Source organism: Periplaneta americana, chromosome 11 (genome assembly GCF_040183065.1).
Source record: "Periplaneta americana isolate PAMFEO1 chromosome 11, P.americana_PAMFEO1_priV1, whole genome shotgun sequence".
Classification (NCBI taxonomy): Eukaryota; Metazoa; Arthropoda; class Insecta; order Blattodea; family Blattidae; genus Periplaneta; species Periplaneta americana.
Window position 1 is genome coordinate 20,312,891 of NC_091127.1, and position 19,500 is coordinate 20,332,390.

The 19,500-nt window shown below is 36.9% G+C and overlaps 1 protein-coding gene across 2 annotated transcripts in view; it reads left to right on the forward strand.

The window, feature by feature from the left end:
• svp (COUP transcription factor 2) overlaps positions 1-17,661 on the forward strand; it is a 603,390-nt gene extending 585,729 nt beyond the window's left edge. For both annotated transcript variants that reach the window (XM_069839116.1, XM_069839117.1), the window contains one exon: positions 13,058-17,661. In XM_069839116.1, coding sequence (XP_069695217.1) covers positions 13,058-13,332 — 275 coding nt within the window. In that variant the 3' untranslated portion in view covers positions 13,333-17,661. The remainder of the gene's footprint in view (positions 1-13,057) is intronic.
• The last annotated feature ends 1,839 nt before the right edge of the window (positions 17,662-19,500 follow it).

Here is a 19,500-nt window from a genome sequence, read left to right on the forward strand (position 1 = left end):
TCGGGAGGAAATTAAACGCAGAATAAATATGGGACATGCCTGTTATTACTCGGTTGAGAAGCTTTTGTCATCTAGTCTGCTGTCAAAAAATCTGAAAGTTAGAATTTATAAAACAGTCATATTACCGGTTGTTCTGTATGGTTGTGAAACTTGGACTCTCACTTTGAGAGAGGAACAGAGGTTATGGGTGTTTGAGAATAAGGTGCTTAGGAAAATATCTGAGGCTAAGAGGAATGAAGTTACAGGAGAGTGGAGAAAGTTACACAACACAGAACTGCACGCATTGTATTCTTCACCTGACATAAGTAGGAACACTAAATCCGACGTTTGAGATGGGCAGGGCATGTAGCACGTATGGGCGAATACATGCATATCGTTCGTTTCTGTGAAGTGTAGACGTCAGTAGTGGATATAATAATATTTGTAATTGCCAGTAACTTTGTGTTTCTGGTAATTACTTTACATGCCAGTAACGTGATATTTACATGTTTATTCATAATTATTCACAGTCATATAATATTTTTCTAGAGTTTTTGGTTTCGTAATATGAATTAACATAGACGTTAATATTCAGATCATACTAGTTTAACAGTAGTCTACGCTTCTAAATAAGCTAAACCAACAACCAATTATATTCATAAAGTGATATGAATGTGTTGTTAGTCCTTGGCCGGAAAATATGACGTCATCTGTGATTGAATTCAGTATCGTCATGAGTCACTAGAACTGCTGCTGAATAGCATTACAACTGCTTTAGTTGAACTCCTAATGATGTCTACTCATGAAATTAATTTAATAAACATGTATTTATTTCCTGCTTGCATAATTTGTTCTTTGAAACTTCACACACCTCAGGACAGGAATAGAAAATGTGGTAGCTTGCCATGTCAAATTTACCAATTTGTAAAATGACCTCATTGTGAAAAACAAAACACTTTTAAAGTACGCAAAATTCAACTTGTAAAAATTTGACTTCCTCTGTAATATGGTTCAGATAATACTCTGATTGTGAAACAGAAGTTTATAATTTACGAGAATTGTAAAAAATTATAAAACACGCCGTAGGATCATACAAGTATTTTGTATTTTAATGTATTTTATGTATTTATTTTTTATATGAAGCCATACTCAGCAACACAAAACAAGCAACAGAAGTCATAACTAGACCTCTGATGTTTAAGCATTAAAACTGTGTATTTTAGGTTCCAAAATAGGCACTTATAGAGACAAATTAGGCACTTCTGGTAACAAAATAGGCACTTATGGTAACGAACTAGGCACTTATAGTAACGAAATAGGCACTTATGGTAACGAAATAGGCATTTATGGTAACGAAATAGGCACTTATGGTAACAAAGCGGGCACTTATAGTTACAAAATAGGAACTTATGGTAACAAAACGGGCACTTATAGTTACAAAATAGGCACTTATGGTAACGAAATAGGCACCTATGGTAACGAAATAGGCACCTATGGTAACGAAATAGGCACTTATGGTAACAAAATAGGCACTTATGAAAACGAAATAGGCACTTATGGTAACGAAATAGGCACTTATGGTAACAAAATAGGCACTTATGAAAACGAAATAGGCACTTATGGTAACAAAATAGGCACCTATGGTAACGAAATAGGCACCTGTGGTAACGAAATAGGCACTTACGGTAACGAAATAGGCACTTATGAAAACGAAATAGGCACCTATGGTAACGAAATAGGCACCTATGGTAATAAAATAGGCACTTATAATGACGAAATAGGCACTTATGGTAACAAAATAGGCACTTGTGGTGAATAAATAGGCACTTATGGTCACGAAATAGGAACTTATGGCAACAAAATGGTCACTGGGGAATCAAAATATGCATTGAATAAACATTTGATTAGCCACTTTTGTGACTAAATAGTAATTTATGTATCAAGAGCGAAATGAAGATGTTTATAGCGAGCGCTACGGGGGCCCGAGGATGCAAGTGACCCGAGGTTTAAACATGAAATTTCGTCAAAGGTTCATACATTATTTTGTGGCGTACTAGTCAATAATTAAATAAATTAAAACTTTTTGATAAGAGTTTTAAGTTAGAAATTCGCCTTGTGCTTGTATGTTTTGTTTAGCGTGTTTTGATTTGGTCACAGTCTAGTATATGCAGTCACGAAGCTCAATACGTAGGAAATATGCATCCATAGATAATTGCTAACCACTAGGATCGCTACTATCGCATCATCACAGACAATGCGAAATAGTACCTGCATAGTCTATTGTTCCTAGTACCCTCATCAACTCAAGCTTCGTGACTGTAAATACTAGACTGTGGTTTGGTATCCAGGGACTGTGTATACTAGAAAAAAAAAGAAAACGGAGAATAAAAATTATTCGTTGAGGGAGGCCATGCATGATGCTATTATTTCTTTGTTGTTAAGTTACCAGTCTCTGAATTTAATAAACAACAACGTTCTGTTATGTTGGAAATTTTGTCGGAATCGGTTGAAACCGAAATTCCTTCTGGAGTTTTTACTAAAGCCAAAAGCTGAAGATAAGTTGTTACCAATTAAATAAATATAATTAAACAAACGACATATATTTTTGGTCTGCAAAGGTATAATGGGCTGTATTACATAATTATATCGTATCCGTGGAGAAATTGAACAATTATGAATTAATGCGCCACAAAATAAATGAAATACTGAAATTTAGCACGACAATGAGATAATTAACTTCGCTTTTTGTTCATGTTCCTTCTATCTCCTACAATTGGTGTGGCAGTGAATTAAAAGGATCATTTCTACATGAGTAGGAGTTAAGCTATGCCTCTTGCTGCTTAAAACCATTTTATGTGCAGAAAAAGAACGTTTGACATCTGCTGATAACATAGATGCTTATTTTAACTTTGGAATACTACAAAATTTCACATCTTGTGGCGTTGCGCATTGATCTACATTCATAATCTTTGAAAGTAACTTGGAACTGTTCCCTCTATGTGAGAAATTTAGCGCAGGTTGACAAATTGAGAAAAAATAAATAAGAATTTAAAATATCTAAATGGCACTTATAGGCAGAACTGTACAGAAATAGGCACTTACGGTAAAATAGGCATTTTTATTCACTATAAAACTTCGCCAAATTGATCCCATACATGAGACATATTAAATATATTTTTTTAAATTCATGTTTTTTTAGGCAGAGGAAAAAAATAGGCATTTGCCTGAACATCTGACATCTAGTCATAACGAAACAAAATAAACAGTACAATTACACAGAGTTGCCATGTTTTGCCACTTTACATGACAAAGGGTAATTTTGAATGACTTTTTTAATGTTGTGCAAAACTGAAATCCGTTTTCATCAAACACCTAAAGTTTTTATGTAATTCCTTAAGTTCGCTACATATAAATTTCGCGCGTAATCGTATACTACAATCGATATAATGTATCGTAAAGTGATTAAACATGATAAACTGTGAAACAATCGATACTTCTCGAGTTGTCTAAAGAACAAAGAAGCATTACAGTCATATGATGATAATTTTGAAGTGAAATTTGTGTGTGTAAACGTTACCAGGTTATTTCAAATCGGATTTATGAATGTGGTTGACAATTTCTTGGGGGACAGGAAACACCCAGATTTCAAAAGCATTGTACGAAGTATGTTCTTACTTACTTAATTACTGGCTTTTAAGGAAACCGGAGGTTCATTGCGGCCCTCGCATAAGCCCGCCATTGGTCTCTATCCTGAGCAAGATTAATCTAGTCTCCATCATCATATCCCACCTCCCTCAAATCCATTTTCATATTATCTTCCCATCTGCGTCTCGGCCTCCCCAAAGGTCTTTTTCCCTCCGGCCTCCCAACTAACACTCTATATGCATTTCTGGATTCGCCCATACGTGTTACATGCCCTGCCCATCTCAAACGTCTGGATTTAATGTTCCTAATTATTGTTCGTAGCTATGAAAAATTTAGGATTTAATATAAACATTAAAATCCATTTCCTTCATAGCCATCTTGACTTCTTCCCTCATCTTGGAAATTAGAGCGAAGAACACATAGAAAGGGTTCATCAAGACATGAAAGAAATTGAAATGCGTCATCAAGGCAGGTGGGATGAAGTGATGATGACTGACTACTGTTGGTCTATGAAAAGAGACAATGTGGAGCTGCAACATAGAAGACAATCTCGAAGACAGAAGTTACTGAAGAGGAAGCGGTACTGAAAAATGAAGTGTTTACATGAGACTTGGAAAGAGTTGAATCTAAATTGTGAATAAGTACAAGATAGTGCTGTTTGATTTTGTTTACTGTAGGCCTGTAGATATTTTCAAAGATTACTTGATTTATGTATTTAAATGTGTTAATATTGCTTGAATGGAGCTACAAGTATGGTAATTCTTCAAATCATTGTAAAAATTTGTTCAAACATGTTAGGCAAAATGTGACTTCAGATCATTCAATAAAGGTCAGGGCATGGTTGCGCCCCACGGTTAAGTAAGATGCAGCAGATAAAAAAGGGTCCCTGTTTTGTGGGCATAGTTGCGCCCCGTTCCTATCAGGTAGAGAAAAGGGACATGGCATAGTTGCGCCCCGATGAAATAGGTAGAGAAAAAGACACTACGGGAACTCGAGCCTCGTAATCAACCAAACTTATTGATTTCTTATTCGATTTAATATTCATTGGCGATACCGTTAAAATGAACACCATGAAGTTGACAGTACTTTATTAACTGTTTTTCTACTGTTTACGCAGTTATTATCGATAGCCTACCATTAAAATGAACACCATGAAGTTAGCAGTACTTTATTAGCTGACATATTCAAATGAGTGAGTCGTTGGTATATGAGGCCTTAGCAACCTTGACATTTGATTAGTGATTTTCACACCGTCTTTGGCGTATAGTGAGGTTAATTTAAAAGTAGTGATAAGTTTAGTGAAAAGGATAAAGAGTTAATAATTCACAATGGTTCTAAGTTTCTATTTGCGGTACCCTGTAGCGTAGGCTTAAGATATCTGTGTATAAACAAAATATGCAGTTCATTTATTGTGTGTGATCGATAAAAAAGTGTTATTTTAATAGCAAAATTGATCATATGCTACCTGCTTTCTGTGCAGCTACCACTATAATATTTTAAAGTAATTTATTTATTTTATGACAATCACTTTCGTGTGTCCTATGCCCATCGGGGCGCAACTATGTCATGTCCATTCTGCCACCTGACTTTTTCGGGGCGCAACTATGCCATGCCTAGGCCTCCCAATTGACCGCGGGCTGCAACTATGCCATAACGTCAATAGAAGCCAACAATTAATCAAAATCAACCTTCGATATTAAAAGCCTTGAGCCAAAATTTAATTTTTCAACTTATGTGTTATTGATAGAAGAACTGACAATGTAAAAATCATGTACACGGTACAAAATGCTAACACTCCTCTGAAAGCAAAGTAAAGTAACTATTCTATGACGCAGGAAAGTCTTGTGTCCCGTATTGCAACGTAGGTCTATAACTTTATGCGTTGGAGTGACGTTCTAACGTTACGTCCATGGAATGACGTCGACATCGTGTTGGTTGCGGGACTTCCCTCGGTCCCGGTGGAATTCGAACATGGGTCCCCTGATTCGTGATCGGAGATGCCCGCAGTGCTGCATTAGCAGGAAGTTTGTGGCAATTAGCAGCGGAGTTTTCCACCGCTCATTACTTGCTCGCACAATTAAAACTCGCGAGTTCAAAGTTTTGAGGAACAACAAATGGACGAGGGGGAGAGGCAGGAAGGAGTTCATTTTATATAATAAGTCCATTTTAATTAAGCCAAGAAGAAAGTGAACAAAGCGAAGTGTACCAGCAACAAAACTTGCCGTTGCACTCAATAAAATTATTAATTTGGATAATTATCATGGTTAAGAACTCTCCTTGCACGGGAGAGTACAACGTACGCATAACGAGCGCGTTCGGTTGGATGTATTTTCTGATGCGTTTACTTTCTCATTATGTGAGTGTAATGAAGGTTTATTGTTGTTACACAATTAAATTACTGCATATCGGCGACTAAAGATTCCTGGATCCAAACAAGAAGCGATAATTAGTGATGGGAGTATTCCAAAAAAAAAATATAAATTATTCGATTCTTCTAAGTTCTCGAGATATATCTCGAATCGTGAACAAGTATTCGAGATGCTGCGAGAAGTAAAGAATGAGAACACCGGTTGTTCATCAATCGTAAACATTCGGCTAATCTCGCTCACAAACATGACGTAGTTGCGTGCAATAAAGACCTGCTCCAGATCGTCTCTCTCTGCCTCACCTCTCTTCTCTTTCTTTCTTTCTTTCGTCTAATTACGGAACGGAGAAATTAACATCTTTATCGGAAGTTGCAGCATGTGATTAGAATAATAAAAAATGTAAACTGTACTTGCACAATATACTGCTGTCACTACTATCGTTATCGCTGGCATGCTCGATGTTGGATAAGACAACCGAGAAGCGAGAACCACCGTCTTCTGGTACTGTACCTGAATAAATTGAACTTTGAGAAGGGGTAATTGTGTTTAGGAAATAGTGTTGTCACTTCAGACCAATATACTGTAGTTTCGTTAATTCGGCCAATGAAGACGGTGATATTATGTTAGTCATACAGAAAATGAAATTCATGACTAGGGCTCGAAAGTTGAAGACCTATACTCTGCCTAAAAAGACCTTTAAGAAGACTTAAAGATATTCTAAAAAGAACCTAAAAATGTTGATCCAAATTAATTAAAAATTTCGTTTCAATTACATATTTAATGAATGTTTCAAAAATACAAAATTCTGGTGGTATGCAACATACAGTGCGAAAAAAAAAACTACCCATATGAACGAAATGCTTCTTCTTTCAGACATATTTTTTTTAATGTATGACTTGAGGCTTTCCCGGCGTTTGATGTAGAATAACTCTTCTCGGGTCCTCAGCCAGGTGAGTTGGAGATTAGCTTCCAAGCTTTCGACGGCTAGCTCTGCCATCTTCTTCAGGGACGAAGTGAAGTCCCTGAAGAAAATGGCAGAGCTAGCCGTCGAAAGCTTGGAAGCTAATCTCCAACTCACCTGGCTCAGAACCCGAGAAGAGTTATTCTATATTTTTTTTAGATTAACATAATTTAAAAAAAGAATTCCGTGTTTCTTAAAAAAAAAGTACTTGGAGAATTTAGAATGAACTGAATCGGTTATTGTTGAAAGGAACTAAGTCCACTTTTTAAAGTTTTGAGATAATCGAAAAAAAAAAAACTGTTTTGTGGATAATTATCGAAGATTAAACCAAAATATATTGTACACATATATTTCATGTGTACAATACATTTTGGTTTAATCTTCGATAGATTATTCACACAACAGTTTTTTTTCGATTATCTCAAAACTTTAAAAAGTGGACTTAGTTCCTTTCAACAATAACCGATTCAACTATTTTTGCCACCTAGAATGAATTCAGCGAACCCGCAATGGACATGGAGAAAATACTGTATTTGAATTATCCATTTTCTGATTTACTCAATATTAACTTTAACAATTATTATAATATACAAATCTAGTCTTTCAGGTAAGGCTCCCTGTAAAGCAGATTTGAATAATTTCAAGGGAAAAATTGTTCCGGGGCCGGGTATCGATCCCGGGATCTCTGATTGAACGTACCAGCGCTCTTTCCAACTGAGCTACCCGGGAACTCCACCCGACACCGTCTCAACTTAACGTACCAGCACTCTTTCCAACTGAGCTACCCGGGAACTCCACGGTTGAGACGGTGTCGGGTGGAGTTCCTGGGTAGCTCAGTTGGAAAGAGCGCTGGTACGTTCAACCAGAGGTCCCGGGATCGATACCCGGCCCCGGAACAATTTTTCCCTTGAAATTATTCAATTATTATAATAGTTAGGACACATCAAATTTCATTTATTAATCAAACATTTTTGATAGGAAGCGAAATATATATACAGTAAAATTCTTGATATTTACCACGAGAAAGAAATCGAAATTAGTGTAACTAGAATATCTAGCTTAACCACACTAGGGTTACAGAAATTGGACTTCGGAAACTTTACCTCAGCGTTGCAGTATATCACAATAGTCACCTCCAGGTTCTTAGGTGTAAAGGATCGTCAGTTTTCTGAGAGCACGTTATGGAACACCGAGAAACTTCACTCCACATCAACGGATGTCACTGGTGCATATCCTACTTGAAGCAAGTGAGATCGCGTGGTGAATTGTAAAAATAGCAGTAAAAATTAGTCGAAAGAAGCTGAAGTTGCAAAAAAAACCATTAAGACCTAAACAAGAGGTTTAAAAGGACCAATAAGCCGAAAAATTCCGAAGAAGGCAAAAAGGGACCAATAAAACCCACCAATTTCTGGCCTACAATGACCCAAAATGAGCATATAGGCTTATTATGTTGAGTCTCGTCTTCGGACACTCGAAAAAAAAAAAAAAGTACTTTTCCTCAACTTTCGAGCCCTATTCATGACCGTAAAAATGGTGCTTGAAAGCAACATCATATAAGCAGCAAAATTTAATTTGTTATATTGAATTATAAATCCAACCTTTATCCGTTAATTTTACTACAGAAAAAAGTATTAAAAATTTGTTTAAAAAAGCAGAAAGATTACCCAACTGAATTGTTGTTTAAACTTTTCGAAGTTTTCAACATTAAGCAAATGTATTATTTTATTTTATTAAAATATTTTCATAGAAATTTTAAAAGGTATATACATAAATATAGAACTAAAATATGAATTGTCTGCGTTTGTCTGAACCAAAATGTAAAACCAATGCAGCTTTTTATCATAGCATGAGTCAAGGTCCCAGATTATTAAACAAATTTTATTCCAATAATATTTCAACCACGAATCCTCTCCAAATTAATAAAAAATAAAAAAAAATCGTATTGGATTTATAGTTTTGGTTTAAACATATTAAACACTATTTAATCTGTATTCACTCTCAATTTTAATTGTATTTTTGTTTGTATTGGAATCCCCTCCTGAGCACGAGTCTTACTCATTCAGGAGTCGGCTAGTTTATCTTTCATTGTATTTATTAATTTGTATCCATTTAAAACTTAATAGCAATAATAAATTTCAACGTTACAAATTGTTTGTTTGTTAAAATGTGTATATGATAACGTTGTGCAATTTGTGTTCTTTTGTTTTATGTGTTTTTTGGAAAATTTAATTTCAATTAATGCTCCGCCATAAATATTGTAACTGAAACCCTGTGCATCCCTCGCCTTTATTGCACAGCTCTTCCCCCACACTTTACGTGCACTTTGTTTACGTTTTCACTGTGCCTAAACGAGACGCTCTACTGTATGCACTGTAAAATCTTGATATTTGTTTACAAACAACTTGAAATATATTTACGAAATGGTAGCATATGATTTGCAACTAAGGAATAAAATATGCAAATATGCTAAAATTCCCCCCTACTTATTATTACTTCCACATATGAAGAGTCCACTGCAAGAACGATGGATGTCATTTGGAATACATTTTGCAGGAGAAGCAATTGAAAGTTTGAAATGCTCTGCGCTCAAAGCTTAACTGTGATTTTCCGATCATTACTGGACAATGACTATCAGTGGTAATGTCATATAACTCTGTATGTACATTCTATACTGGGTGTTCATTTCAAAGTGTGTCATGACGTCACTGTTGTTGGGTCACCGATTTGAAGCGAGTTTCAACTTATATGTTAGAGAAGTTGCCTATTATTTAAGGCGTTCTTCAATCTGAACTTGAGAACGTGTACGGTATAACTTGAACGTCGTAGCAACAGATGGCGGTCTGTACAGTCTGTGTGCTACCATAACCTCGTTCGAACTGTGTTTTGCGCCGGCAAGTCGTACGCAGGGTATTTGTTATCATCGGTTGCGTACGGTAACATTCCACAACACAAATCAAATGCTCCGTGTCCATGTTGACCGTCGAAGTTAATGTCAACAAATACGTAAGTAATCGTCTTAACCCTCTCCCCATATCCCGACAGTACGTATTTCCAAACAGTTCACATTCCTGCCACTACCGGCGTTACCGTACGTATCGGTACGTACTCTTCAGAATGAACGCCGTACTTGCTAGCCAACTTCTCTGCCTCTTAGATTATACACCTGAGGTGCGGAAGTGTAGGAAGATTGAATTCTTTAGGCTCATCAGCTAGCCACATGATGGCATACAGCGAGCCAAGACACATTTTGAACTGAACACCCAGTATGTCTTAAGGTATGCATTGACAGTCTTGGTTAATTGTCGACAAGAAAGTGACATCCATCATTCTTGCAGTGGACTCTTCATATAGGCCTACGATTAGAAATGGCCATCGTCTTGTGAAACTTTTGTGTCCTTCATTGTTTTGTTTTGCAGTGCTTTTGTTTATGTATTATGTTTACGGGGTTATTCACCTGAAATGTATACACATGACCAACATTTATTTGAAAAATAACCTCAATTGTATTTTTAAGTGTTTTGCATAAATCACAAAGCGGTGATTTACCACTAGACTTCGTGGAATTGCCACGAGAATCGTAAGGTTTACTACGCACGCGTTATAGACTGTATGAGAAGGGAGCGTGCAACGGATGGAGTGTGCCTCTTATGTAAACACTGAGCAGTATACTGCGGTAACAATAAAACCTGTTTCCTGCATTCAAGAAATATAATGAATGACCATTGAAGTAGGAAACGTGTAAACATGTAAATACACAATATTATTTTGTAGTGAGATATATTAACTCTTAAAATTTAATGTAATATACTCACATCATCCTTGAATATGTGCATTGCAGTGAAGAGTTACGTTCATTTTGAGCGACTGCAAAGTAACCTCCTCCGATGGTCACTTAAACAGTTTTTATATTGGGAAAATGTACATTGAACAACACACGATGTAATAGGTGCATATTTGAAGAACGGAAAGTCACTACATTTAGTACACCTTCAGACGTCTTGTCGTGACCTGATAGTACATCATTTATAATACGAAGTTGTGAATAGGCAGAATTTTTAGCAATAATGTTTCTCAACTTGCATTTCACTTTTTTTCTGAAATTAGTGAATTATTATTTTGGATAACGGTTTGTGATACTTTATACACTATATTGAGGACTTCTGAGAGTTGTACATTAGACGACTCTAACAGGGTGATGCTTTTGAACACGATTTTAAAATTAGAAGCAATGAACAGAATACCTTCCAATAGGTGTTCAGAAGGCAATGATTTTACAGCTAAAACAGCGGAACTGTCTGTGCTATCCAGTGTATCAATTACCTCCATTACTTTGCCGTAATATTTCGCTTAATAATTAACAGCATCCAACCACGTTTTCCAACGGGTCAAGACTGGCTCCGGGGGTAAGGATATTCCAGGGGCAATTGTTTGGAACAGCAACACTCTCACTGTAGTATGTTTGATTGAATTCTTGTCTGCATTGAATAAATGTTAAGCTTTGACTATTCCAACCACAGTAATGCAAAAACAAGTGCTTACATAGGTATACATTTGGACCGGTCACATCTCTTAACATGAACTGCTTATACTACGAGACCGGGCGGTCGCTCACCTCTTCTATACTACCGTACATCGGCAACCTGATTGCATGCTGCGTGTGGCAATTCAACGAAGTCTATTTATCACAAACCAGCTCATTATTTAGCTCATTATCCAGGTTCGTCGAACAGCGCTGTCGTGACCTGATGGTACATAATTTATAATACGAAGTTGTGAATAGGCAGAATTTTTAGCAATAATGTTTCTCAACTTGCATTTCACTTTTTTTTTCTGAAATTAGTGAATTGTTATTTTGGATAAACGGTTTGTGATACTTTATACACTATATTGAGGACTTCTGAAAGTTGTAGATTAGACGACTCTAACAGGGTGATGCTTCTGAACACGATTTTAAAATTAGAAGCAATGAACAGAATACCTTCCAATAGGTGTTTAGAAGGCAATGATTTTACAGCTAAAACAGCGGAACTGTCTGTGATATCCAGTGTTTCAATTACCTCCATTACTTTGCCGTAATATTTCGCTTAACAATTAACAGCATCCAACCACGTTTTCCAACGAGTCAAGACTGGCTCCGGGGGTAAGGATATTCCAGGGGCAATTGTTTGGAACAGCAACACTCTCATTGTAGTATATTTGATTGAATTCTTGTCTGCATTGAACAGATGTTAAGCTTTGACTATTCCAACCACAGTAATGCAAAAACAAGTGCTTACATAGGTACAGACGTGGACAAATTATTAGCAAAATTGAACATTTTTATTATATATTTTTACAAAATATGATTCTTCAATTTAGACTACAGTTGACATTTTTGTGTATTTCCAAATTATTAGCAAAATTGAAGATTTGTGTTGCATATTTTTCAAAATTTAACTCCTCACTTTCGACTACATTTGATATTTTTGCATATTTATAAATTATTAGCAAAACTGAAGATTTTTATTGTATATTTTTACAAAATTCGATTCTTCAATTTGGACTACAGCTGACATTTTGGATATTTCCAAATTATTAGCAAAACTGAAGATTTTTGTTTTATATTTCTTCAAAATTTGACTCTTCAATGCAGTTGACATTTTTGCTAATTTACAAATTATTAGCAAAATTGAAGATTTTTATTATATATTTTTACAAAACTTGACTCCTCAATTTAAACTACAGTTGATATTTTTGCATATTTCTCTCTACTATAATGATGGAAATATCCAAAATTGTCAACTGTAGTCTACATTGAAAAGTCAAATTTTGTAAACAAAATATCATAAAAAATCGTCAATTTTGTTAATAATTTGTCCACGTCTGTATACATTAGCTGTAGCTGCTCTATCTATTTGGACCGGTCACATCTCTTAACATGAACTGCTTATACTACGAGACCGGGAGGTCGCTCACCTCTTCTATACTACCGCACATCGGCAACCTGATTGCATGCTGAGTGTGGCAATTCAACGAAGTCTATTTATCACAAACCAGCTCATTATTTAGCTCATTATCCAGGTTCGTCGAACAGCGCACTCGTTGACAGCCGTGTTGTTTGTTGCAGACGCGTGCGGACTGTCGGACGTGGCCCACATCGAAAGCCTGCAGGAGAAGTCGCAGTGCGCCCTGGAGGAGTACTGCCGCACGCAGTACCCCAACCAGCCCACGCGCTTCGGCAAGCTGCTGCTGCGCCTGCCGTCGCTGCGGACCGTGAGCTCGCAGGTCATCGAACAGCTCTTCTTCGTGCGCCTGGTGGGCAAGACGCCCATCGAGACGCTCATCAGGGACATGCTGCTGAGCGGCAGCAGCTTCAGCTGGCCCTACATGAGCTCGATGTGACACAGCGTCTGGCGGCAACTCGCGTCCGCGTGAAGAACCAGTTCCTACGGCACGCCGGCGGCGGTCCACCCCACCTGCTGCTGATGGGGTTCACCGCCGAGGACACCGGGGGGGACCCACGGCAGTCACATCGAATGCTTCCGGGGTTAGAGGCCCCCAAGACAATAATCACACTGCACTGGGCAACTCGACCCCAGGGCCTCGTGCTTCCAGAACCCCTCGAGCTCCGGGGTCGCGAACAAGACATTGCTCGCGGGCGTCTAGTTGGTACACAGGCCCATCGCACAATGTCCACGACGGGGCGCTCGTCCCTCTCTCAGTTCGCGTGCTCAATATTCCACGAAGGTACAAGTTACAGTATACCAGAGTATCTTCCTCCGGTTACAGGTTGCAGGTCGAGAAGGCTCTGTTCCTATATAATATTCTATGGTTTTCTAGTATGTTATCACTTCTTTGTGTTTTATAACTTCAGCAGTATTGTTGACAAGTTCTTTGACATCAAATTGCCTTTTTTTTTTTTTTCTTCAAATTTACGTTTGAGAGTGTAATTTCAAAACAGGACAATTACAATTGGGCTGGGTGCAAGAAGGGCATTTTAGAGGATGTGCCCTTTTTGATTAAATCGCTTTATTGTGTTCTCTGATCTGTTATGCATATGATCACCAAGTTGTAGTTCAATACTGTGATCATAGAGGTCAGGAGTACCCAAAATGTAAAGGCGTGCATAGATCACATTATTACGGTTTGAATTTTCAACATCAATTTTCTCAAAACTTGCATTTGATAGAAGTGCCTTTCTTGCACCCAACCCCTCAATTTCTGTTAAGGGGACACTATGGTGAAATAATGCTTAAAAATTAAGAAAACCCACTTTTTCTGTTTTTATGATCTAGTAAATTCATTTGAGACTGTTTTAAATGCTATAATCATATAATCAAATGTGGCTAAACATACGCTGCGTGAGTGAGTTGAAAAAAATGTTTTCTTGTTCTTGTTTTTTTAAATGCTGTTTTCTCCGCTTCAAAATTTTAAGCAGTTTATTAAATAAAAAAAAGCTCCTTGCACAACTGTTATTGTCAGAATGGCCTGAAACTTCTCACAGAGATGAATTACATATTGATAAATAAAATTTAATTAGCATTTGTATGAAATATTAATATTAAGTTCCTTAGGAGCATATTCATATTGCACTTAGATTTAAAATATGCTGTAATGGTAAATTCATGAAATTAAAAAATATATATGTATGTTATCATCATTTAATTCGAGAAAAATTCGTTCCGGCACCGGGAACCGAACCCGGAACCTCTCAGCTCTGCGCGCTGAGTGCTCTTTTCCAACTGAGCTATGCCGGGACACGATCCACGGTGCCGGCCGAACTCCTCTCGTTGGCTACTTCATAGTAGTCGTGTAATATTCAATGAGGTAGGCGAGACCTCATATATAATGAATATCTGATATATATGTATGTATTTATTCACACTGCAAATTGGTAAATACCCGGTGGCAGTGGTAACTAATTACACTCAATAATTACAATTAATAATAAATTACAATTTATAATATTAATAATAAAATAATAATAACAGTATATAGGCTACTAATATTAATAAGGAGCATCCTAAATTAAATGAAGCACGATCACTTAATAAAACATAATTAATTAAAGTAAATCTAATTTATATCTTAACCCTAAGATTGAACTCAAAACCACGAGTATATATTATATATGTTCATACTTGCATAAGTACCTTTCAGCACTACACTCATTTCGCTATCAATTCACTCACTGCACTGGAACTATGAAACATTTCACTGTTCAAATACTTTACTACCACTATAAACTATAGAACTTCACTGACACAAACACACTTCGCTGACACAACACACTTCACTGACACAACACTCTTCTTCACTGATACAACACTTCAAATAACAAAACATCAATTACACCCTTATTATTCCGTAGAATTATACTTACTACATTAACCTCAAATCGCTAGCCTAGACTACAAGTAATTTAGGACGTTCACTGTAACTCACACCCGTTCACTATAAATCTATCACATTTCTGTCCCACTATAACTCTCAGAATTTACTTTTAAGCTCACTGAGCTTTCACTACAACACACTGCACACTTAATATAAATCACTGGAGATTCACTATGTTTCTCTGCTTACTTACTATATTTGTAAAACCACAAAATAGTGTGCATAATATTACCGTCTATTATGTGACTCTCTTTAGACTGAGCTGAAAAAGCTAATTCATTTTTATCCCCATGACTATTTTCAAGCTTTTGAGCAAATATGAACTAAAATTTTTGAAAACTTTGACGCAAGGAGCTTTTTTAGTGACGTCAATATACAATATCTTAAAAAATATATATAATTTCAAAACTATTAGCCCTCATGGCACCAAATTTTGTACATATATTATTGTAGGCTTGTTTAAATAGTTTACATTTTACAAATTTTGAATGAAAATTATGAAGTATTAAAAATCATGTGTCCCCTTAGCATGAAACATGTTTTAGGTTTTGTTTCTTTATGGTAATGAAATGAGACAATGCCTGAAAAAATTATTTTTACATACAATCTTACAAATTCGTCAACAGTAGATACACTTTTCTAACAAGACATATCGATCGTCTGGTTCAAAAGTGCGACAACTCAAAAAAACAAGTTTTGAGATATCTTCAGTTGAAAGTTTCAAATAAATCACCTAAAAAGGAACAGATTTCTGGTTCATAACCGCGACAATTAGAAATGAGTCAGTATTCAGGACGAGTATATCACAATCTTCCAGTTCATTATTAATAGATTTCGAATTGTAGTAATAATGAATTACTAAAGCCCATAGTTATAATTACTTCTAAAGCAGTTTATTTCGAATTTTTTCTTTTTGGTTGTAAATATGACTTATCTCAATATTGAATCGGGAAGAGCTCCGAAAGAGGCTTTCAGTAGTATAAATAACTAAAAAAATGGAAATTTTTGAGTTGTCGCACTTTTGAACTGGACGATCGATATTTGAGGCGCTCAGAAGACAACATGACTAACTCCTTTTCCAAAGATTTTGAGATATTCAAGGTTAAAGTTGAATACACACATTTGATTCTGTGTTGTAGTCAAGAATAATATTGCATTCTGTGGGCTTTTTACTGAACTATGGGGTTAATCACTTTGACCACTGAAAATATAGTCAATGTATTACATTGCCAACTTAGAAACTCTGAAATAACCAAAAGTGGAGTTAATCATGTTTACCTCTGAACGCCTCATTTTAGCTTCAATTGTCCTATTTGGAAAAACACACCTTTAGTTATTGATAGCAGTCTTTTTCAGTACGTTAAGAGTCATGTTAATGACAATATTATCTGGTACATATTATTCAGTTTTCTGTTCACTTTAAAATGCGGGGTAACACCTCTCAAAAGTAGTATAGTTGTAGTAATTGACTGGTCTGCCTGTATCCCGTCACTTTTAACCTTCACTTACAGGTGTACAAGTGCCTGTAACATAACTTGTAAACCTGTAACCTGTAACTTATCGTGAGACAGGTCAGCGCTGGCGACTCCACAGGACTGGACTCGCTAGTGCGAAGGGATGGCGTTGCCATGGGGGAGCGCCCCCGCCAGGTCTGTACCGTGTGTCAAGTGCAATAGAGGACGATACTGTTGTGTCACATCTGCTCTCCACACCAGTGCCATTACTAAGACAGCAGGCAGAGCCTCCGACAACGACCACAACCCAAAGGAACTCATTTTTCTATAAGAAATGTGATATCATGTCCCGGTCAAACGGTGCTTCATACTTAATCCATACTTAGTTTTTCAATAAAATAAAATATATATAAATATATAAAATTTCCTTTTGTAAAAGAGAGAATTATGTATTGTCACTCATGACCCGCGGTTCGTTTTCATGTGTATAGACTTGTGACTCGTCCCCACTTGGAGCGCGTACTCACTGACGGAGGTCCTGGGACTCGCCATTTTGTTTCAACACAGTTCCTGGCGACGGGCTTCGAACCGGAGCACCTCAGTGACGGTGTTCCAAGTGTAAGTGTTAGCGTGAATGTTCTTTTGTATAAAATATTGTACATATTGTAGATTTTTTTTTGTTTTCTTTTTGGATGACGCTCACAGGAAAACATATAAGTTTGTTATCAGTTTGTTTTCCTTGCTGGAACGGGGGGCTAAAAAATTGTGGATGAAGTGCGCCCTTTTCTCGCAATTCATTTTTCTACACGATCATCATTTTCTTATTCTTGTACAGTAAATACAATAGGATAATTGTACAGTATATAAAAATAAATGTTATTCGGCCAAATCTGCGTCTTTGTTTGTCATTCCTTCCTCCTATCACCACCGTTTATCCGTCCTTTGCAATGTCACAAATTGACCCTCATTGTAACCGCGGAGGAGAATTGATACAGTCGTCGATTAACGTGTTAGAATGCTCGTCTCACTAGCTCTGTAGCAAGAGTATAAGAATATTTCTCATTGTTTCGGTCTCGACTCGAGCGCGTTAAATCGGGGTTGATGCCAAGAATGTGGCCTATTCTTCGTACAGGTCGTCAATACACTTTACAAACTATTTTAAATCCGAGGGCGCGACACAAATCAGCAGTCTTCGACAGGAGATCACGTTCAGACACGAATCATATATTACGAACTACTACATTCACGGCTATTACAAAATGGAATTTTCTGTAAATTTACAGATTGTTATGTGTTTTATTGTCTTTGTCTCGAATAATTCTGCAATGCACTCAGGCATAATTATGGAATTTGTAGATTCCGGAATAAGATTAGATTGGTCGTTAATTCTCTATGTAAATTGCGGAGCAAACTGATGACGGATGCACGTAAATTGCGGAGTAGGAGATGCAGGTAAATAGGAGAAGACAAAGAAGCTATAAAAATTATGGAGGGCACTGAAGCTAGGTTAACAAGTTTCTTCCCACTATCCCAGATTTAGGATTGGCAGATTTCATCGGAAACCCTGGTGTGAGGAATAAGATTAGATTGGTCGCTAATCTCTATGTAAATTTCAGAGCAATCTGATGACGGATGCATGTAAACTGCGGAGTAGGGGATGGAAGTAAATAGGAGAAGAAAAAGAAGTTATAAAAATGATGGAGGGCACTGAAGCTACGGTAACAAGCTTCTTCCCACTTTCCCAGATTTAGAATTGGCAGATTTAATCGGAAACCCTGGTGTGCGGAATAAGATTAGATTGGTCGCGAATTATCTATGTAAATTGCGGAGCAAACTGATTACGAATGTATGTAAATTGCGGAGTAGGTGATGCAGGTAAATAGGAGAAGACAAAGAAGCTATAAAAATGGAGGGCACTGAAGCTACGTTAACAAGCTTCTCCCCACTTTCCCAGATTTAGAATTGGCAGATTTAATCGGAAACCCTGGTGTGCGGAATAAGATTAGATTGGTCGCTAATTCTCTATATAAATTTCGGAGCAAATTGATGACGAATGTATGTAAATTGCGGAGTAGGTGATACAAGTAATTAGGAAAAGACAAAGAAGATATAAAAATGGAGGGCACTGAAGCTACGTTAACAAGCTTCTTCCCACTTTCCCAGATTTAGAATTGGCAGATTTAATCCGAAACCCTGGTGTGCGGAATAAGATTAGATTGGTCGCTAATTCTCTACTTAAATTGCGGAGCAAACTGATTACGAATGTATGTAAATTACGGAGTAGGTGATGCAAGTAAATAGGAGAAGACAAAGAAGCTATAAAAATGGAGGGCACTGAAGCTAGGTTAACAAGATTCTTCCCACTTTCCAAGATTTAGCATTGGCAGATTTCATCGGAAACCCTGGTGTGCGGAATAAGATTAGAATGGTCGCTAATTCTCTATGTAAATTGCGGAGCAAACTGATGACTGATGCACGTAAATTGCGGAGTAGAGGATGCAGGTAAATAGCAGACAAAGAAGTTATAAAAATGATGGAGGGCACTGAAGCTAGGTTAACAAGTTTCTTCCCACATTCCAAGATTTAGGATTGGCACATTATATCGGAAACCCTGGTGTGCGGAATAAGATTAGATTGGTCGCTAATTCTCTATGTAAATTTCGGAGCAAACTGATGACGGATGCACGTAAATTGCGAAGTAGGGATGCAGGTAAATAGGAGA